The 23,200-nt window shown below is 41.1% G+C and overlaps 1 protein-coding gene across 1 annotated transcript in view; it reads right to left on the bottom strand.

Moving 5' to 3' along the window:
- Positions 1-23,200, bottom strand: part of SHANK2 (SH3 and multiple ankyrin repeat domains 2) — a 407,070-nt gene that overhangs the window by 311,373 nt on the left and 72,497 nt on the right. The window contains exon 9 of the mRNA XM_054200512.1: positions 7,759-7,978. Within this exon, the coding sequence (XP_054056487.1) occupies positions 7,759-7,962 (204 nt within the window). The 5' untranslated portion in view covers positions 7,963-7,978. The remainder of the gene's footprint in view (positions 1-7,758; positions 7,979-23,200) is intronic.

Below are 23,200 nucleotides of genomic sequence, written 5' to 3'. Positions count from 1 at the left end.
CCTCTCTTGCCCCATGACTCTTACATGGATTCAAAGTTTGGATTCAAACTTCAATACAAAGTTTGGACTCAAACATCAGCAGTTTTCAGCAGCTCTAAAAATTGTCAGTTACAATGTACGTTATGAGCTTAACTTCTCCATCCTGGATCAACATGCAGTGACTTGTCATTATCCACATGTCCTGAAAGAGTATAAGAAATGCTACTAAAATGGGAAGAAGCAAAGATAATTTTGAAATTACATGTATTTTTTCCCAGGAAAGCCTTTCTTACATGAAAATGTTACATGAAAGAAATTATTTTTGGACTTTTATGACACTGCTTTGATTTTAACAATACAAAACACTAACTTCCGATCACAGTTCAACTAAATCTGTTTATTTTAATGCACCTTGAGAATTGGGCATATTTAATTTTGTTTGGTTTATTCTTGTGTTCTATATGTCCTTGATTGCACGCAAATATTGCAGATAACCGTGTGTGTTTCTAACTGTCAAAGATTTGCTATATTGGCAAAATTACAAATAATTTCCAATTTCTTCAGAATATATTCCTATGGAAAATAAATCTTTCTACGGTGTTTATACACGTTGCAGAAACACACGATATTTATCTTCTGAAATTGGCCAGTTTGCTGTCCATAGGCCTGTCATTGGCACGTTCATATAATGCATGAGGACGGGACGTAATAGTTTAAGCACCTTCACTGGACTGAAACGGCAGTGAGGGATTCCTTTTGTGCTGTAGCTCAAAGGCTTGTTTTAAAATGAGTTATCCAGTAACTATAGCACTATTATATTTCTACCACACTAGCTACAATATTTTATAGAGTCCTCAATGGCAGAATAAATACGGAAACACTTTGAAACTAGTAATTTCAAAACCTAATTTATTCACAGCCCTTGCTTTTCTAGTGATTCACAAGAAACAAAAACATGCTTACTTTAATAAATGTTGATCCCATTAGTAATTTCTCGTGAATTAAGTAAGAACAATGACGTAAAAAGCAAACCAATAAACGAACAACTGTTTCCTACCAAAATTTCTCAGACTCGAGTAAGTGAAACTAGTGAGAAAAGTGTATTTATGCTTCCCATGAAGCCAGGCAGGATAGAGATGGAGGCTGTTCCCACTCTCTCAGAGGCAGCTGCTGAACAAGGGGATAAGAAGGACCACTCAAATGCTGCATAGGATGTGTTTTAGATCAGCCTGCCCCAGAATGCCTCCCCTGGACCACTTCTCTGTCCCTCAGCAGCCCTCCCAGGACAGAGACCACCACAGTCATCATCTCTGTCATGTAGATGAGTCATCACCTACTGCCACACTTGAAAACATCCGCTGAATCACAGCAGAATCTACACACAGACTGCTTTAATTAGGAAATAAGTAAGAATTCACTAGATGCACATGGTCCGGTGACCACAAGGAAATGAGACAGTAGTTGAGTCAAAAAAGCTGGACAACTTTATCTAATCTTCAGTGAAATAAAAAAAATAAAAATAAAAAAATAGGGATACTTTAGTGGCAAAGAACTACAGAAACGCATATGAAACATAAAGATATTTTGCATTAACAGATGTGGGATCTCTTCTTTCTGCCCTTTTTGTTGCATCCCAAGACCAGATAAAATGCGATAGTTTGTCTTGAAGGCTAGCTACATACACTATAAAAACTGCAACAGTTCTTTCAAATAAGAACCAAAACAGAAGGCCCGAGTGGCTCAAAACCACCACTGTCAAAGCGACACTAGGCCACTCAAAATCCAAGTCTAGCAGCAAGACAGCATGTCAACATCGGTTGCTGAAATATAAGACCCGTGGTTTTGATATTAAAGCTCTTTGCATCATGAGAGACGTGGTCAATTGTAATCATGCATTCCTGCACACTGGTGAAAGCCACTAACTAGAAGCAAGGGGAGAATATAGCTCACCCACTCCAGATAAAGGGAAGATATTAATTCAATGGGAATAATGTTCGTGATACAGAATCTCTGAGGAATAACGTTTATCTGTTCAAAATCTATCATCCAACACATCTTTTTCATCAGACTCACAAAGCTGTCAGTCACAGAGAACCGCGCTACAACAGAGGAACCATGACAAACGGTTTGTACAGCTGCCTCCAAAATGTGATTGTCAGAATATCAAAATACAAGTTATTCCTTTCAGTAGAAGACGGCGATATTAGACATGTGACAACCAAAAAGTAGAAAATGCAAATGAAAGTCGGGTATCATGAAAAAAACAGAGCAAGTCGCTCATTTTGATTTGTGCTCGCTGTTCACCTTAATTCTTGGAGGCACTGCTTTCCTTCATCAGAATGCATTCAGAAAACACAGAATTCATGAGATGAAAGGTCAAAAAAACCAGTCTGGCCACATCGACACGAGCAAGTCAGCTCCCCTGTCCAGATCAAGGGCATAAGAACAGCAGCACCCACAATGTTTCCGTTGTCAAACTGAAGACAAAAAGAAGGAAGATCAACTATAAACAGAAAGCAGCAATGAAGAATCAGTCACCGAATGGGACAGAGAAGAATACTCGTGAGCAGTTGCAAAGGAAAACCTGGAATAGATCTGAGGCAGAGGATGTCAGTACAGACTGGAAACAAGTAAAAATGGAGACAATTTAAGCAAAAGATGTGACTCAAGCTGCAGTTGTGACAACTGGGTTCCTACCTTTGTAAGATAAAAATTGCACGACCTAAACAAGTGTTTTAAGAAAGAAAAGCACTAAAAGATTCTTAATCCTAAAGGTCAATAAATACTAGAAAAAGTTAAAAAAGATATAAAAGTATAAAAAGCAATTTAGAAGCAGAAAACTAAAAAGTAGCTACAACTTAAGCTGTTGCTTTCCCAAACTGCCACTTACCAAACAACATTTTGCATGGAAAGTCCAATATAGAAAAAACCAGGTGCGGGAAGAGTCAGTAAATGCTCCTTGCTGAAGCAGAGCAGCAGAACAGATGGGCGGAAAGCATTTCAAAGAAGTCTTCAGCAGACCCAATCCCATCTCAGCATCAGAATTTAATAAAACATACAAATCTGAGCATTTTGATTTTAAATCTAACCCAGAGGGAGCACATAACTAGAGGATAAAACAAAAGAGCTCAACAACCACCCTGCGTTGATAATAAAATAATGAAAACATTCCTTAAAACAAGGAATTCCTTAAACATTTCTTAAATCTGGCTGACAGATCTGTTCTTCAAGTCTGGGAAAAAGAGCGATACTAAGCACAAAGGGTTGGACATCACTGTCAGAATATCACGCAAAGGAGATTTTCTTGACAACAGCTACTGGAGAAGAACCAGACTCCTTCCAGTCATAGGCAGAATCACTTGTGACATGTTCTTCCATGGGCTGAGAAAGGAAAGGGATACAAGAAGACTTACCCTGGATTCAAACCAAAAAGGTCCAGGACGAGGTCAGTTATGCCAGGCATCACAGAGGAAAGAGCAAACATGTCAGTTCACACAGTTTTCTGTGTCCAAAAAGACGTTCAACACCTTTAGGCACAAGGTAGGGAGCCACCTTGGGCATCAAACTGCTGGGGGCTGTTGACTGCTGCAACTTTGCTTACCAAGGAGGAAAGACGCAGATCTGTCATCAAGCGGTGCCACTGACAACATGAGACTGACCTTTGCTGCCCCAGAGATGAAGCATCCTCACATTAAGGGCAAACACAATTGAATATTGCCCAAGCTGCCACAAAACCCTGCACCACTATTGCAAAGAGAGGAGGAACCAGTCAGGTACTGCCATTTCCATCTCGATAGCAAGCAGTAGGGGTCATCGTCAAGCCAGAGCCCTCTGGGCTGGATGCACTGCGAATAAGCTTCTGGTCAAAAGAGATTACACTTGTGTCCTGCCTCCATAAAGAATCTATTAAAGCTGAGCCTCCTGGCTCATTAAATCAGGAAATTAAATGCCAGATAATATGGCTTTTCTACCCACTCTCCTATAGACACATTTGTGAATACAGAGGGTTTTCTATGCTCTCCGTTCCCTCAGTATTTTTACTGAGCTCATTTTAATCTTTCGGTCACTCAGTTAAATACTCTCCACACTCCTGTGCTAAGGATGACACTTGAATACAGATGACACACAAAAGCAATAAGAAATTACTCTTTCTACAAAGCATTGTTTCAATACATCGGGTCCAGGGGAGGCCCCGGAGATGCTGGGAGGGCCGGAGCCCCTCTGCTGGGAGGACAGGCTGAGAGAGCTGGGGGGGTTCAGCCTGGAGAAGAGAAGGCTCCGCGGAGACCTTCCAGCCCCTTCCAGTCCCTTAAGGGGCTCCAGGAAAGCTGGGGAGGGACTCTGGATCAGGGAGGGGAGCCATGGGACAAGGGGGAAGGGTTTTCCACTGCAAGAGGGGAGATTGAGATGAGATCTGAGGAAGAAATTCTTTGCTGTGAGGGGGGTGAGCCCCTGGCCCAGGTTGCCCAGAGAAGCTGTGGCTGCCCCATCCCTGGAGGGGTTCAAGGCCAGGTTGGACGGGGCTTGGAGCAACCTGGGCTGGTGGGAGGTGTCCCTGCCCAGGGCAGGGGGTGGCACTGGATGAGTTAGTTAAGGTTCCTTCCAACCCAAACCATTCTGTGATTCTATGATTATCACCTGAACTGAAAAGGAGACAAAAAAGAATTTATATAAGAACTGAAAAGTAAGTCTTCATAAGAGCTTTGTATGAACTTGTCAAGGTTTACATTATCTTTACATTCTCAAATGAGAATAAAAGGGCAACAAGAGAGATTTTCTGCAATGGCTGACAATTAATAAAGTTTTCTGTAGGAGCACATCCTACTTAAGATGCCTGCTGCTTATCTCATACGTGCAATGAAATAAAGGTGATTTACACCAGTCACTGCAGATGAGCAAACTTTTATTCCTAGTGAGTTTAGCTTGGGGTTTAAAGCTTCCCAGTGGGTTGAGTTTTATCTAAAACCCTAAACTTGCCTTCTTTTAAACAAATATATTCTTGATCATACTTTCTAAAAAGCAATAAAGATTAAAAATGTAAAACTAAGTGATGTCATTTCATGCTCCTTTGATTAAACAGACTAATTTTAAACACCTCTTATGTTAAATTAATTATAATTATACAGCAAACGGGGTGTATGTTGGATTTGGCTTGTAGCTATAACACAGCTCATGAAATATATCTTCTCCAATCTTTGCTATGCTACATTTAGCATTTACATATACAATCTTTGCTATGCTACTGATAGCTTATCAGTCTTGCTGTTTGCAAACCTAAACCCAGATTTCACTTTTCTGTACTAGGGCTTGTGGGCTGATAAATTAAATCAGAAATAGATCATCTGCTATAAAACTGGTTAAAACCATTGAGTTACTTTTCATTAAGAGTTTATTGAAAAGGAAAGAAAGTGCAAAAAGTAAAGCAATATAAATGAACAAAAGAAACACAAAACCAAAAATACTTTTCCATTTATTTCATTTCCTGCACAAAATGAATTTTAAAAAAACAATTGTTTCAATAGTGTCAGTAAATATCTTATTATTGGTCTAAAAAAAAAAAAAAGTAATGAAATAAGAGGGCTTCAGGAGGCTAACGTCCCTCTGTTTTTAACAGCAGAGTAAACCTAGCAAGTAAAGCTAATCTTTCCATTTTACTGGATGTATTCATTGAGCACTGAACAGAGTCAAAGATGATGATGGTAGGATCATCAATAAAACCCTAACCATGGCCAGTCAGAGCTTGCCTTGACAGGGGACTTCACTACTGGCAAAATCCTTTAAAATTTAAGATGTACCACTGTGCATTTCAGTATTTTAATCAACACTGAAATGAAAGACCCAAGGTGATGGCTGCTTCAGCCAGGATTTAATAAAAATCCCGTGTGTACCCCACAGCAGCCTCAGTCCTGCTCTGCCCTCTGAAGACCCTCCTCTCCAGCTCGGGTCCCACACCACTTCTTCTTCATAGAGGTTAATCTCACGCCATATAAACAAATGGTACTGTAATTTCAGCAGAGATCCTCATTTAAAAGATTTTTTTTTTAAGTACAAGAATTTAAGAGATAATGCTCCCAACTCCAACACAGATTTCTCTGAGTTTCTGCAGCACTGTGTGTAGACTGGGCTTTAAGAAGAGAGATCTACAACCACACCTGAGGCCACACTGTCAGAACAGCTCTTCCCTGTCAGCCTGTAGACAGGCCATCTCTATCATTCTGAAAATGAACTTAATTAAAAAGAAAGGAATAATTTCATCTGAGATAGATCTTCAGTGGCAGCACAGTATGAAGTAGATCTTATATGTCAGCACGGAGTGATGTATGTAGCACACATCCATAAAAAGAATGTGTTTTTATAATCATCATTGAAATGAAAAAAGTCTGATGCCTACCATCAATTGAAAAACCCGACAATAGCATTCAAGAAGGCCCAGGGTAATTTAGACGATTAATCACAAACTTGGACAGGTAGTGATTCTACAGAGAATCAGTAAGTAACTCCCAAGACCTTCTCCGGGATAAGATTGTCATTCCTGTCATAGCACTTGTGGAGGACAGGGATTCTTGTACTTACGCAGTTACAACAGCAAACTTTTCCTACTTGATGCCTGTAACGCTGCAGACATTGAATGTTACACATTCAACCATAAAAGAAACACAACTTCGTAGGTCCTTCTGAGAAAGAGCAAGGAATTTGGACTGTAGATTTCTAATACGTAAGGAACAGCCAAGATATTTTTTTAATTTAAAAAAAAAAAAACAACTTTTTTTTTCCTCATTTACTCAGTTAATCAGGCATTTTTAACAAATGTCCGTTCAATTCTCTCTGTAAGACGTGAGAGATTAGAGGCTTTTCAACAAAAGATTTATTTTCATCCAACAGATTTAGGGATGTGAGATATAGCCATAAGTCCACAAGTTAGCTTGCAAACGACTCCTCCAGAAAAATCAGAAAAGGTTCATTTTACCCTCTGTGATACGTTCCCAGTACAAGTGGTGAGGAGGTGGAAGAGAATAAAATAGCCATTTCATGTCATTGTGAAAACTGTGGAACAGTACGATGTTATGTTTTATTCTTTCTCCAAACGGAGTGTGTTGACTTCTCTGGGTGGAAGTCTGAGAAACACCACCATGTAAGTAAAGGCATAGCAGCAAAGGAGGAATGAAAGATTTATTTGTGCTTCCCTGGTTTTTATGCTCTAAAACCCACCAGCTATCTAACAAGGATATCTTTTCGCGGGAGGACGAGAGAGAAAGGCAACTAATATGGTAAAGAGAGAGAATTTGATGACCTCCTGCTAGACCCCACTCTAGCATCAATCACAAACTGTATCAGGAAAAGAGAAAGTAAAGAAGAGAATGAGGTTACATATGTATGTGTCTTTTGTAGAGATAATGTGATTTTGGGGTTCAACCCTCATCTTCTGATGAGATTTTAGATGCCTAATTCTCTTTCTTGTGCCAAAACGCCTCTGAATGCAGATCAGACAGGTTGGTGCTTTATGATCAGAGCTTTCATCAAGTTAACATACTAAACGCACCCTCTTGGACGGGACGGTGCCTTTAGTCAGACATACCATTGGCATTTAGTCAGTGCCAATCAGTCAGACATACCATTGGGGAAAAAATTTAGACACTAGAAGAAAACAGGACATAAGTTTTGCCTGGAATTTGTTAAAAAATTATCATAAAATAGAACAGATGTACTGCAGATTGAAGGCGGCAAAGCTAATAATTTAATTATTTTTTTTTTTTTAAATTGTAACGCAATACCCCTTACCGTTTGCTGCAGATCGGGTATTATAATTCGGATCACTAACGTGTTGCTCTGACTGTCTTCCATTCTGCTGCTTGGCTTTTCTGCGGTTGCTCTAATTGTGTCATAAATGGTTTCTTCTTTGGAGCTGTCTGATTCAGATTCAACAGAATAGTCGGAAAAGCTTTGTGCCATTTCATCTTCACTTGATGTTGGGCTACGAGGCATGTTCAAGATTTTTATCCTGCCAAAACACAGCAGAAACAACAACAACAAAAAAAGATAGGTTACAGTTAAAGTCTTAAAAATGAATCAGCTACAAGTTTTGTTTTCTTGGAAGTAACATGCATTTAACAATGAAGTTGTATGTTTTATACTGCTTGTATTTCCTCCTGTAGTTTATGTGGGTACGCAGAGTATAATGGAAATAAATCTGGCTACCAATTTACTACAGAAGAGGAAGAAGGACAAGAGAAGGAAAAAAAGTAATAAAAGGGGAGATGACCTTTCTTCCCAGGCACACCCAACCTCCCAAAGGATCCAGAAAAACCCAGCATAATTACAAGGTTCTCCGCTAAATAGCACTCTTGTAAACTGTACTTAGAACTAGATCTGGCTTTGAAGCCGACTTCCCCCAGTGCAAAAAGACATTTCAGGAAAAACGGGTGCTAAAGTAATATCATCCTGCACATCGAGAAACTCTACAGGTAAAGCTTCAATAAAAGACAGTATTTTGAAAGAGCGGAATCAACCAAAAAAATGAAATACTACAGGGAGCCAGACAGATGCAGATGCTGCTTTATGGTTTGTGGCTCATACAACATCCTTTAATATCAACACTACCAAAATCTGGCTATTATATGTATTCAAATATAGATTTTTAGAAATATTTTTAATCTGTGGTATAAATTAGGCTAAAATGAAAGTAATGCTTATTCCAACGTAAGGACATTTGTATTCAGAGGTCTCACAGTAGGAACAGCAGAACATTTTCCTTCTGGGTTTTTCCCACTACAGCAGCAAAAGACTTTTTTTTGTCCCACAAACTAAAAGTTTCTCTGGGAAATGAAAATTATTATTCTATTGAAAAACGGGGAAATATGTGTACTGGAAAAAATTGAAAATACCACCATAAACTTTGCAATGCTTGGTAACCATGCACTTTTTCAGTTTTCAGAGGCCAGAAAAATTTAAACGTTATTTTTCATATATTCCATAAGAAACCTCCCAAGGCAACTTCTCTGCTTTTTAATTAAAAAAAAAAATCAATTAAAAGAAAAACAAACAAACAATTCCACTATCAGCCCCTATTAAAAGACGACATTAAAGCAAAAATAAAACACAGAAGGGTGAACTCACTTGGCCACAGTCACTTACGTACCAGGTAACTGTTCTGAGATATCCAAATATATGGTTTTTATAATGGTCTCATAGTCAGATCCCCCAAAGTAAATACAGTCAAACAACAGCAGGGACTAAGGGAACATTTTTTACCACTGTGTTTCATGATGTAGTTTGAGCCAACTAAATATCACAACCAGATTACACATTCCTCTTCGCCATCCGGTCACTTACACGGCAATGATTATAGAGCGGGCATAAAAGGCTACCGCTGTCATTTAGCATTTTAAGGTGACCATATGTCAGAGGCAGAGCTCACACCCGGGGACAGGCAGCAGCGAGGCAGGCCCAAAGCCTGAGGTCAAGGGCAAGCATTTCCAAAGCACATCACATAGCCACATCATCAAGCCTTATTGTTATTTCTGATGAAGGACAATTCCAGCGTTATTACCCTCAGCTATAATTACTAATGAAGACAAAAACAGTGCATTCAAAAATCTGAATGCATGCCGGTTCACAGCAGCTTAATGCAAGGCTCTATTTACAAAAGAAAACTCTTGAGGGAGTATTTCATTTTCTTACTGCTTCACTGAACTGTAGATTAATGCTGCTCTCCAAAGCACCTTAAAGTCAATAACAAGCATAAATATTTCAATGGCTTCCTTATTTATCTACCAACGCTAAATCACACGAAGCCAAAATACAGTAGGTCGATACACAGTATTAAGAGCGTAAGAGGTATAGGCCAGTGATAAGATCATCACACGGTTTGTGTCTCCCTAAAGCCATTTGAGAGTGCAAAATATTCCAGGGTGATGGATTAAACTCCTCTGACAGACAGCAGTAAACTGCAATTATACAATACACAAATAAAGAGTTGAATTGGGGGAAAAAAAACTTCCTACAGTTTTGGCAAGCGGATTTTCATGCAAAAACTACCCAGAAATACCTCATGATGGAATAGCAAAGGGAAATTACTAGCTGAAGAATCAACTCCCAGGTATCAAGCACTTAAGTTTAATAAATAGTGGGACAAAGAACTCCTTGGAGATGCATCAACAAGGCACAAGTCACCTAATTTTCTGGAATAGAAAATAAAAATGCACAAGTAACCATGGAAAGGATAATGAAAGACTGTATCTACAGTGGCAAAAGGAACGGAAGCGATGCCCCACCAGCGCCATGGAGATCATTTAAAGGCCTTTTTAAACCAGACACTCTAACCACTGGAGAAACTAGATCTGTAGAGGTCCCAGTGTAGGGCAGACACTGCCAGGGAGCAGAGGTCAAGCACATCTCCCTAAAGCTACAGACACCATCGGGCAATTTCGCTGTTTGGCTCAAGTTGCGTGGAAATGGAAGACACCACCATTCGTTAACCAGAGATGCTTGCTATCATAGCTCCCACAGGGAAGCTGTTATCTTTTAGGAACTGTTTTAGTTTCATCCTAGTGATATTCCAAAGACTTTTCCACAACCAAAACTATTATCTCAGGAAAAATACAGCCTGGTTTACCTAGGCTTGCACAGCAGAAGAAAACATAGCATCCCAGATCCCTAATTCCCAGTTAGCAATTCATTGGTTCAAAAGGATATTGCAGAGCTAAAATATAGATTTGGTGTGGCTGATACGATTGTCTGGGATGGCTTCTTTCATTTTATAAAAACACAACAGATCTTGGCTTCCTATGCTTAAGCTGATTGTATGTTATGGCAATGTGATACATCAGTGGCTGCTTTTGGTATAGAGCAAAACACATGAATGAAAACAAGCTTCCAAAGATCTTGGAAGTAAACTCACTATCAAAACTACCACCACGACAGTCTTTGCTCCACCTCACGTCCTCTGTCCTTATTTTTGACCCCCATACCTTGAGCTCCCAGCGTGTCCCAGCCCCAGGCATCCCAGAAAGCCAACGGCACCCCGGGCTGCATCCCCCGCAGCGTGGCCAGCGGGGCGAGGGAGATGATTCTGCCCCTCTGCTCCTCTCTGGTGAGACCCCACCTGGAGTACTGTGTCCAGCTCTGGAGTCCTCAACACAAGAAGGACATGGACCTGTTGGAACGGGTCCAGCGGAGGGCCATGAAGATGATCAGAGGGCTGGAGCCCCTCTGCTGTGAGGACAAGCTGAGAGAGTTGGGGATGTTCAGCCTGGAGAAGAGAAGACTCTGAGGGCACCTTATAGCAGCCTTCCAGTACCTAAAGGGGGTCTACAGGAAGGATGGGGAGGGACTCTTGATCAGGAAGTGTAATGACAGGACGAGGGGTAACGTTTCAAACTGATGGAGGGTAGATTTAGATTGGATATCAGGAAGAAATTCTTTACTGTAAGGGTGGTGAGACACTGAACAGGTTGCCCAGGGAGGCTGCGGATGCCCCATCGCTGGAGGTGTCCAAGGCCAGGCTGGATGAGGCTTTGAGCAGCCTGGTCTGGTGGGAGGTGTCCCTGCCCAGGGCAGGGGGGTTGGAACTAGATGATCTTTAAGGTCCCTTCCAACCTGAACCATTCTGTGATTCTACGATTCTCCCTCCCTGCCCCTGCACATCCCCTAACCGCCGGCTGAACAAAGCCAACATGAGCTCCAGCTGCTTAAACACCACTTCTGACACAGGAAGGGCGTACGACAGCTGGAAGATGAAAGATAAAAGGATGGCTATATGCTTACCCTTATTACTGTACTTTTTCTCTCTATTACTGTACTTCAGCTTTGCAGGAGCACCGGGATGTTTACTCTGCCTCTATGGCTATTGCTGGGTTACGTTTCTCAGGCCGACAGGTCAGATGAAATAAGCTGAGCTCAGGTTGCTGCCTTCCCCTCACAGGTGCTATTCTTAGATATGGGGTTTTTTGTCTCTATGCAGCCAGGAACTTTCACAAAATCTGCAGGAATTTCTTATCCTGCTATTTGTTACCACCCAACCATCAAGGGGAGTTGAAAACAGCCTAGGAATAAATTAAAATAAAATAAAAAAACATGGGCAAGTAGCATGACCGTCTAACTGCCTTTTTCTTTTTTTTTTTTTTTTTTTTAAAAAAAAAAGAAAAGACTAAGAGCACATTATGAAAGACTGGAATTACCACAGTGCACAGATTATCAAAAGGCAAGAAATTCAATTCCCAGAGCTCACTCGCTCTCTATCTGAACAGTGTGCTCCAGTGAGCGCAAACTGGCACAGCAGGGAAAAAAGCAAGAGCAGCCACAGACTGATCCATTTTTTGGAGCCTTATGGTTGTTAAACATCATATGAAAAGAATTTATTAAATATATATGTTTAGATTTATTTTTAACTATGTTAAGTATTATAAACTTGATATTTACTAAAGGATTTAAAATATTGATATGGACAGATGCAGGCCAGGGTGTCTTCATTAAACATAGATGTATTATACGATATACAACGCACCTCCCCACTACAAAAATCATGTTTTAGAATCTTCAACTTAATTATGGCTATGTTCTAGTTTCACGTTAGTAAATATGGAACATAAAATCATAGAATGGTTCAGGTTAGTAGGGACCTTAAAGCCCACCCAGTGCCACCCCCTGCCCTGGGCAGGGACACCTCCCACCAGCCCAGGTTGCTCCAAGCCCCGTCCAACCTGGCCTTGAACCCCTCCAGGGATGGGGCAGCCACAGCTTCTCTGGGCACCCTGTGCCAGGGGCTCACCACCCTCACAGCCAAGAATTTCTTCCTCAGATCTCATCTCAATCTCCCCTCTTTCAGTTTAAAACTGTTACCCCTCATCCTATCGCTCCACTCCCTACACACACAGAAACCTATTTCAAAAGATCTGTCCCATATAAAGTCCCCTCCCTACCATATCCCACACCAGCAGCTGCAAACTGGATGATGGGGAGTGCAGGTGTGTCTGTCCAGTTTGCCCAGAGCAAACCCAACGGTCACTGTATCTCTGACAACCACCCAAAGCAAACAGGGATGTGCAGAGAGATCCCACTGCTCTGCAGCACGTCTCCGGTTATCGCTACGGCAAGAGCTTCTCCAGTGGGAGCAAAATGACGCTGCAGCTGCGGCAAAGGTTCCCCCCAGGATTCTGGCCATATGACGAGACAGAAAAAAATGCACCCCTAAGACCAAGGCTAACTTTTGGTAGGGAAACCAATAAAGGACATTAAAGGATGCAACCCTTCCTTCCCCAGCCTGTTTTGGGGATTTTGGATTTGTTACCATGTGTCACACAAGTGGCCATTCGGACTCATCACAACAGTTATTAGTTCTCCTCTCTCTAAAATACAGCTGGGGCAGATGCATCAAATGTCTTGGACAAGGCCAATAAGGCTAGATCTCAGAGCAAGGTTTCAAATTCAAGGGTCACCGGCTTCTAGTCATGATAAGAACAACCTATTTTTATATAAACATTCATCTGCACAATAACAGCCCTGTTGCCTGCAGGGAGAAGCCCTCTGGACTGCTATTGTCAGATGAGTTAAAAATGTACCTGTGGGAATATCCCAGACACAGAGGCAGCATTGTCAGGGGTTGAGTAATGCCATTAACCAGACTGTGAGAAAAGTTTGCTGTTAGAGTAACAGCAACTGCTAGAAAGAGGTATTTAATCATTAACTCTGAAGAAAAACTATTCACGAAAGGGATTTCCATCTGTGTGAAACCTGCCAGAGCTCCTAACACTTGGATTCTGCGGCTTTATTCGGGATTATATATATCAGCTCAAGAACCAGCTCGCCAAGTTACTAAATTAAAATGCTGGAAAAGATCAAGCATCGTGTTTTCTAATTATAATAATATTAAAACAAAAATGCATTTCAGACAGAACTGAAGATGGGGGGTACAATCCCAACGCGCCATGCATTTCACACCTCTCCGGAGATGAAAGGTCATGTGGAAGAAAGTCTGAACTGAAGACCAAGTCCAACAGGCAATTTGCAATTTGATGAGTTCCATTTCCACTTTCCACTCTTACCTTAAAGCTGGCAATAACTGCCACTGCATCCCGAAAAAGAGATCCCACCCTCCCCTGCTCCCCAGCCCACTTCACTCCTGCCCCCAGCCTGCTTTAATCTCTGCACTAACACGAACAGTGAAGCAGAACAAAGCATCGACCCAGCTTAAACACCAGCTTTTTTTGGTTTGGGAGGTTAGTTTCAGCATCCGTCACGTCTCTGAACTGGATCACTATGCAAATGTTTGCATAAGCAGCAGGGGGAAGATGGCAGAGGGCCAGAAGCAAACAGCCAGGGCATGAAAAGGGCAGAACCACTTTTTCCAAAGGCAGTATTAATGCTTGCCAGGGTAAAGCGAATCTGAGACATCACTGCCTAAGTGACAGGAAAGAAATCTACATAAATACAGACATCTGATTAACTCCGATGAAAATCTCTCGATTATTAGTACCCAAATACCATAACTCCAAACAGGACTGCTTACTGAAACTCACTGATACAAAATTCATCCCAGGTAAATGCAGAACCTAAAAGAATACATCTACAAGAATTAAAACAGAATGTGCACAAGGAGTGCTAGCCCAGCCCACGGCCACATCTCGCTGAGACGAGGCACTTGGAGCTCCCCCTGTTCTCCCAGACCCACCAGCCGAGGAGGCAGCTTTGGCGTTGATGGGACACCAGATGAAGCTGTGCTGGTCAGGCACCAGTCCTGGGGGCCCTCTGCAAAAGGGCCGGCACAGACTCCAATGTTACCTTTATTCTGCTAGGAAAAAAGAGCGGCCAGGCAGCAAAATGGAGCACTGTTCCCTTGGCATGTCCCCACGTGTGCTCCCTTGGTCAGTGCCAGGCAATGCCCATGAGGAGGTGCCACGAGGCTCGGGGCTCTCCGATCTCTGCAGGCTTTCATGCTGCTGAAATGACTCCCTGCAAAGCAGCCCACGTGCTATTGCAGACACCGACTCAGAAAGGCTAAATCACAAAAAAAAAAAATACTTTCTTGGGGCTCAGGAGCTCAGAAGGTATCCGAGGGTCAGCAAGGTCCACTTCATGCCACATGGTGTCAGGGCCAGGGAACACCTCCTGGCCCAATTTTGTTTAAGAGTATAGACACAGGTTTGGAAACTGAAAAATAAAGAACAATGACATGTATGAAGGCCCTAAGAAAGTGTATCTGTTATCCTGCAGTTCCCTTGATCTTCCTCTGTAAAACGGAGCAACTGATTCTTGAGTCTTCTCTAAAGCATTTGCATTCTGTGGAAGAAAATGCTAGAAAACCAAAACACTTGCACATTATTTGAAAAAATCCCCCTCCACGGTAATTACCTAAACAAATGTAATCATACCATATTTTGCTGTTCACAATCCCCATAATTATGGTTTTATTCCCTATACACCAGTCCTTCACTTAAATTCACTTTGGTTACACTGTCTGGTAATGCATTTTGGATCTCTCTGTTAAATAACTGAAACACTCAAATAAATATTTTAGAAGATGTGTGCTAAGGCATACATATTAACGTACCAGAATGCCAAGCAAAACTCCTTTACTTTTCTCTAAAGCTGTTGTTTCTCAGCGTGGCATCTCTTATTTCAAAACTTAAATATTGATTTGAAATCAGTATTGAAAAAATCTATGGTCATATCCAGTTGTTCTCACCAGCACCACCAGAAGATTTTTCTTACTGCCCTGTTTGAGGGCAGATTTATGCAGTCCTTAATTTTTTTGATAGGTGATCTGCACAGGTGACAAACTGTTTTGCAAAAGGGCTTAAGAGTGACACTGTTTTCCCTTTTTTTTTTTAAGGAAGAAAAAGAAGAATATTGAGTGAAGTAATTGTTAAACCTGCTCCATATTTCTGAGGCAGCTTGTTATCCCTTGTTCATGTATATTTGCACAGCACAGACTTGCCAAGAAGAGGCTAAGCCCCATTAACTTCTGGTATTTAGAGTCTTAAATACCAACATCATATGATTAAAGTGGGTCTTAAGATCAGACTGTAAGAATGTAATTTTTTTTTTTTTTTAAACAGATGTACTTCACCATGAGCGCTCCTGTGCACATACAAAATCTACACACGCGACCTATTCCTGCAAACACAGGGTGGGTTTCTGAAAGTTTCTTTGGTTTCCAAGCTGCTTTGGATGCTAAAATTCTCCTCTGTCCTCCGTCTGTTCTACTTAGTATTTATTTTCCTTTTAAACTATTCAGCCGGTCATGGTATTTTCGCGGAAAGGATGAAGTTCAATGAGACAGATGCAAAGAGAGATTTTGGGGAAGGACAAATACAAAGAAGACAGGAGACAAGCGACTCATTGTACTGAACGAGCAAGGCCAGAAGACACTAGAGAAGCAGACGTAGAAAAAGCTTAAAAACATTTAAAGTGTAAATTCAACATGAGAAAACAGAAAAACATTTGGAGTTCAACATGAGAAAACAACATGCTAGAAGAAAGAACAAGGTGTAAAGATGTAGCACAGAATGGCACAGTCAGGTTGGTTAAAATGGTTAAAATCTTAAGAAAAATAAAAAGATTCAAACATATTACTAGGGGAAACATGGCAAGTATTTATAAATGTTAACCACAGCGAAGTTTACAGTAAAGGCCAACTCCCACTGGCAATATAATATCTTAAGTGCCGTCTTTTACGCACCTGCGAGGTTTCCAGTGCAATTCCATCTGACCTTTATTTAAAGGTCATTCTTCCAGACACGGAATTACGGCCAGCCCCGCGAGCCCCAGGCTCTGTTCGTTTCTATAGTTGTTTTTAATTTGGCCTCTAGTTTTGTACATTTAGTAGAACTTCCATTTTCTGATAGACAGACTAACAAACAACAGTACTCATAAGTCATTCTTTAAATACTGCTTGCAACGGATACTATAATTTACCAAGGACAAAATCTTTGAAGGGTTAAATAAGAGACTGGATCCCACAGCAATTGCGTACACTTACTTGGAAAAACAACTTTGAATTTGAAAATTCATCCGTTCAGAACATAATTATCCAGAATTCTAAAACACTTTAAACAGATGTTAAGCAACAGAAGCTAAGTAAGTAGCAACTCAATAACTAATTCAAATATGATGAAATACAACAAAACTTTTAAAGAAAATGAACCAAGCATATAATCCCAGGTACAAAAGTTCATCAGCATCCCAAATCTGAGATGTGTCTTCTTGGACTCCTAAATTCAAATAAATACCTCTTTCTAAGCAAGTAGGGTTGGATCTGTCATATAACCTTTATTTGTTGATCTTGCTAGGAGCAAAAATACATAAAGTAACGGTCCAAGATCCTTTTAAAGCTATTTCTTATCTTGCACGGGGAATCAATCATGTATGTAAATCACTCTAGGAACAGCTCCCACAAGACTTGACCCCAGCATGTTGTATTCATGAGGAAAACAACAGCCAGGACAAGTTATGAAAAGCCAACACGCAACATTGAAAAGTTCATCCGGTTCTGGATCCATTAAGGCATTTCTTTGTAATATGACAGCTTTTCAGTTATCAAATCAGGAAAATACGTACGGATTCAGCTGTGACACTGACTCTGTCCCCAGTCCAAAGTACAACTTATAAATATTTACTGTCATGAAGCATACTTGCATATAGTAACTGGAGATTTCAAACCTCAGCAAGAAAAAAAAAAAATCCCCTTCAGTTATCTAAAACGAGAACGATACTGCGTGAGTAACTAGCTGTGAATTATTTTCTGAGTCATGTGGAAGTATCACACGACTTCAATTTTAAAAAGTCATTATCTCCTTATAAAAGATGGCTATAATGCTCATTTTGGTTTCCCCAGAAATCTTCCTTACAAAACAGAAGCACGTAGAGCAAGCAATTTTATCTTCTAGCCTTTCTGTTTCCAGCCTCTGCTTGCGCTCAACTACATAAATATCAAAAAGATTATAATACATTGGAAGGGAAAGGACATAAGAGAATTTAAAAAGATTTACAACAGGAATTTGAAAAAATTTCAAAGCTTGTTGAACATATTTACCTCAGGTTCATCTGTTCGACAAAGCAGCTTAGTTGCTTATTAATTTGCATTTTATGCTTATCAACCTGTTTCCTCTTTATCCATAAGGAAAACACTTTTGTGATAATTCAAATACAAACATAATTAAATGTTAACAGATAAGCACTGTTGTTGTCTTGTCACATAGATTAGATCAGGTCCTGAGAGCAGACAAAGCAGATTCCCTCTTCTCCTTACACACGGGTTAGCATTTAGAGTTTGCCAATAAGTTCAACCTGAATTTTCTTCAGATGCGATCCTGATGGGGGCTACTGCGTTATTTTAATTTACTTGCTGTGTTGCCAAAAGTAGCCTCCTTGTTTGCATTATTTTAATCAAAGAAATAATATGTCAGTTAAAAAAAGCAAAGCTTCGAACAGATGCTCTATTTTTCTTATAAAACTATGAATTATCTTTGTCTGAACTGGTTGAAAAAAAAATCGATTACCCTTTCTTGTTGTGTGTGTTGGGTTTTTTCCTTGTTTAGTTTCAAAAAAATAATTTTTCTTTCAACTCAGTGGGAAACACCCCTTGAAGTTTGTAGAGGACACTGGGTACCCAATGTCTCCAGTAGCCTGCAAGGTGGGATTTGGGGGGACCAAGCTCAGACTCTCCAGGTCTGCAAATCCAGGGCAGTCCCCCCGCCAAAGTGCTCTGTAGTTGGAAATTTCCAAGTTACGCCACTCCAGTGCAGTGCTCTAGGGAGGACACCAAAATGCGGGAGTTTTATTCCAAAGCCCAAAGAAATCAAGTTTTGAAATACAGACATCCTTTTTCTCTGTATAGATCTGCTTAACTAGAGCAGTTTGCAAGCCGTGAAATGCAGACACCAGTTTCATTGCTCAGCTTCATTTGTAGTCAGGTTTCACTTGAATTACTAACATGAGGGTCCAGAAGTCTCAGATCAGGAGCAATTGTACATACACAAGTCAAGTTGTGACCATTATTTTTCACCAGCATCAGTAAGTATATTGGCAACACACGAGGCAATATATTAGGCGAATAAACATCTAGTTCAGTTGCTACCTTAATTACTGACTAGCTGAGCAGGAACAAGCCCTGGCCTCAGCTAGAACAACTAAACCAACTTGTGTAGAGAGGAGGGAAGAAAGGCAGAAGGAACTACCTGGCCTTTACATACTTAATTTCTTTTCTTAATCAAGAGGGAAGCAACAAACAAATGGTGACCCAAAAAGGATGCACACGTTGTAGAACTAGGACAGGTGACCAGCCCTTGGTTTAGCCAAACTCCAGCGTAAGTAAAGCCACGTGCCATGTCCTCACTATCTCTGCGCCCATCTGTGTATGTCTGCAGCAAATATCCCTGCTTCCCAGTGACAGATGGTCTCCGGGCTTCTCTTATCCTAATTGCAGAAAAAAAACTTACCTGATTATTTCCAGAGGAAATTTTGAAAAAGGAACTCTGCTGATCTTATCTGCACCTTGCCTGCTTCTTTTCCAAGCCGAGGAAAGCATATCTTGGGCTTTAACTTATACTCCAGCCTGCGCAAGCAAGGCTGCGCTCATGGCACAATTAAGGACGTTCTTTGGGATTGTGTACGTGAACAATGATGGTGACGGCAGACTGGGGAAAAATATCTGCAGGCTCAAAAAGGTTAAGTGATCTGCCAAGATGACCCAGGCAGCACAGTGATTCTGTAGAAGAACTGAGAAATAAATTATTCTCTTGACCTTTGAGATTTTGATTCAACTCATTGTAAAGATAAGAAATTCATTTTTACCAAATTATATCTAGCCAAAATTTGGGCAATCAAGACACAATAAAACTGATGAAAAGAACCGGTTTTTCCTCACTGACTACCGACACTTAATTATTACCTTCAGTAAACAGCTCGAGAAATAAAATGTCACTTCTTAGGCAAGAAGAAAACAGAATGAGATACTTGTTTATGACTATTATGCAAAAACAGGGAAACAAAAAATATAAGGAATACTGATGTTTAAAAATACAGAAAGATTCACAACAAACTCTTCAAGCTTTCATTGCTTAAATGCCAGCTGTAGTTTGGAATTTAATATTAAAAATAAATAGCATGCTAAATCACCCTGGGATAACTGCTTACAGTACTTTCAATTTAGAGACAAAGTTTAGAGTACCAACAGCACTGCTCTACTGCTTTTCTGAAGCATCCCTCTCTCAATCAAGAACCAAGACAAATACCAGCTTCCATGAACACAATGACGTGGATTCTTTGTTGTGCCTCAGAGTCAGAGAATTATCAAGTCATTTGGGTCAGAAAAGTTTCCGGACGTCTTTAGTTCAACCTCCTGCTCAGAGCAGCTCTAGCGATGAGATCTGCTTGGGCTGCTCATGCCTTTATCCAGGTCTGTCTTGAAAACCTCCAAGGGCAGAGGTTACACAATCTCTCTGAGCAACCTCCGCCCGACTGCCCTCATGGGAAAAAGATTTTCCTCATACCCAGTCTGAACTTCTCTTGTTTCAACTTATGACTGTTATCTGTCATCCTTCTGCCACGCGCGGCTGCACAGAGTCTGGCTCTGTCGTCTCAGTGTCCTCCTGTAGGTCTGGGATGGCTGACGCTCCCCGAAGCCATCTCTTCTCCAGGCTCAGCAAGCCCCTGTCCCTCAGCCTCTCCTTGCAGGACAAGTACTCCAGCCTCCACCTTCTCGGTGGCCCTCCGCAGAACCTGCTCCACTTTGTCAACATCTTTCCTGTATTGGGGGGAGGGAATCACTTTTCTCAATCCGGTGGCTGTGCAGCTTGCAGGACAGCCCAGGTTGCTGTTAGCTGCTGTTGCTGCCAGGCACACGGCTGGTTCATGCCCAGCTCGCTGCCCAACCGGACACCCCAGTCCCTCTCCTCTGAGCAGCTGCCCTGCCAGACAGTCCGCACCAACACTGCTGCAGGGCCTCTGCCTTCCCAGGTGCGGGACTTAGTATTTGTCCTTGCTGAACTTTACACAGCTCCTGTCAGCCCATTTCTCCAGCCTGCCTTGGTCCCGAGGGATGGCAGCTCCGTTCCTCGAGTTTGGTGCCACCCACAAACTTGAGGAAAGCACAATGCATTGCCTCCTCCAGGTCAGAAACAGAGAAAAGGTCATTTTGCCCTCATACGGATGCATGTAACAAAGCCGTGACCAAACCATCACAAAAAACTTGACCCTACGAAGAAGGGCAAAGCCTAAGTTCATCGAGAAAAATGGCACCCACGCTGGGCGCATGGACAGCTTGGTCTTACTGAGGCCGACAGCAAAATGCAGCACTTGTACCTGTATTTTGTCTTTAAATAGAACTGTAAGGGTTAAGATAAAACCAAAAGATTAACCTACAACTTAGTTCTGTAACGCCAAAACTTCTTGGAAGTTAGAGTATAAGGAAACACACATTTTGCAATCAATATGGTCTCACATACTCACACACCACAAAATATACTGATACGTATAAAGTTTTTCCAACTACACAAATGAATTCTGGCTGTTAAAGCAACCATCAATAATATCTTCCTTTCTTGTGCTTTTCAAGGGGACATCACATTTTAAGTTATCATTGACTGAATCCATAGTTTTATCTATGAATAGTCCAATCTATAGTTTACAACAGAGATTCAGGTGCATGTCAGCATCACTAAAAGTTCTAGATTTGTTTATATGACTTACAGTGATTTCTTTACAAAGTGTAATTTCTACCTGTTGATGTAGGTGTCTAATTCAGTGGCAGGTAACGTAAGTCCTAAAACGAGGCTGCTGGAGAACCAGAAATATTTTAAACTGATTTATTTCTAACTGACTAGATTTCATGTTGATTGTACTCCTGTAAGACCTGATTAAGTGAATTCATTAACATCTATAATTTTATGACAGCATACTTTGGAGATTCCAGTCATGGAAATTATCACAGTCTAATCAGGATATGCAAGCTGAATATAAAAGCACTATAAAAAAAATAATCTTGATTGAATCATGATATAGAATATTCGTAATAAAAAACTGCATCTCTTGAACTCAAGACATATTACAATCAGTTTCTGCCATTAGAAAATATTTAGTAAAAGTTCTTACTAAATGCTCCAGAGGTATCAAGCAGCTGCTGATATGGGATTTGAGTCAGAAACCTTGGTGATGGCCACCCACACGGGACTGTGTTCCATGAGGAATGAAGAGCAGCGACACCGTGCTTGAAAGGACTCCTAGTTCTCTATAGAACTGGGGACTGGAGTGACCCTACAAGACATCCCCTTCGCTTTGCTCAACTTCATTCTATTTTGCTACTCAAATACTTCCACGTGTGTTGCTAATCTAAACAATTTCTATGCAAAGCTCGTTTCCTAACGCTGCTGTTGATGCTGTCAGAGCTACCTATCCCTGCACCTCATTGTAAGAGAAGAGCAACATCTCGGCAGCTCTGCTTACCATGTAATGCAGCTGTGCAGGGAAGGAAATAATTAAGCCCATCATGTGAAACAAATCCTTCAGGACATACCCATTAATGAGATTTACTGAACCCACTCTCTGCTTTGCCACTTGCAGGAACGAAGGAGGCAGAGACAGAGAGAGAAAAGCCCTCCTTTTCAGCGGTAATACAAAACTAGAAATAGATTTTGTTCAATTCACACTTTTAAAGGAAAGAACCATTAAAAAGAGATTTGCCATTAGGTTTTATGTCTGCTTCACGTTCTCCCACGGCTTTTATCTAGTCTACCTCACAGTTGGTTCTTGGAGTTTTTGAGGGTTTTTTGGGCTTAATAAATCCAAACTCCTCTTCTGCACATGGTCTTTCAGTCACACATGGAGAGTGAGCATTTCTGCCCGTTTCGTGGGCAGAAATACTCGAAGCATTTTAGAGTTTTATTTTCTTTTACGCCTTCGTTTTTACTTCATAATTTTGACAACTTCTGTCTCTTCCTTAGGTCACAGTCACCAGTTCCTCCCAAGGTTTTTGTACAAGATTTTGGGTTGTCTCCTAACTTTTCACCCAACAGGAGCTGCTCTCTCCCACTGTGAACTTGCAGCTATCAGGATGCCTGTCTGCTGGATTTCCTGCCATTATAGCTTGCCTTTTCTTGCCATGCAAGAACACGAGGCACACTGGGCACCAGAACTGCACCACCACCTCCTTGGCAGGAGGATTGGGCAAGGTGGGATGGTCCACAGACCACCTCCTCTTGCAGCAGCACCCAGGCTGCTGACTTGGCTG

This window comes from Rissa tridactyla, chromosome 4 (assembly GCF_028500815.1).
Source record: "Rissa tridactyla isolate bRisTri1 chromosome 4, bRisTri1.patW.cur.20221130, whole genome shotgun sequence".
NCBI classification, from domain to species: Eukaryota; Metazoa; Chordata; class Aves; order Charadriiformes; family Laridae; genus Rissa; species Rissa tridactyla.
The sequence above is the reverse complement of the archived record's forward strand: the minus strand, read 5'-3'. Positions and strand labels throughout refer to the sequence as shown.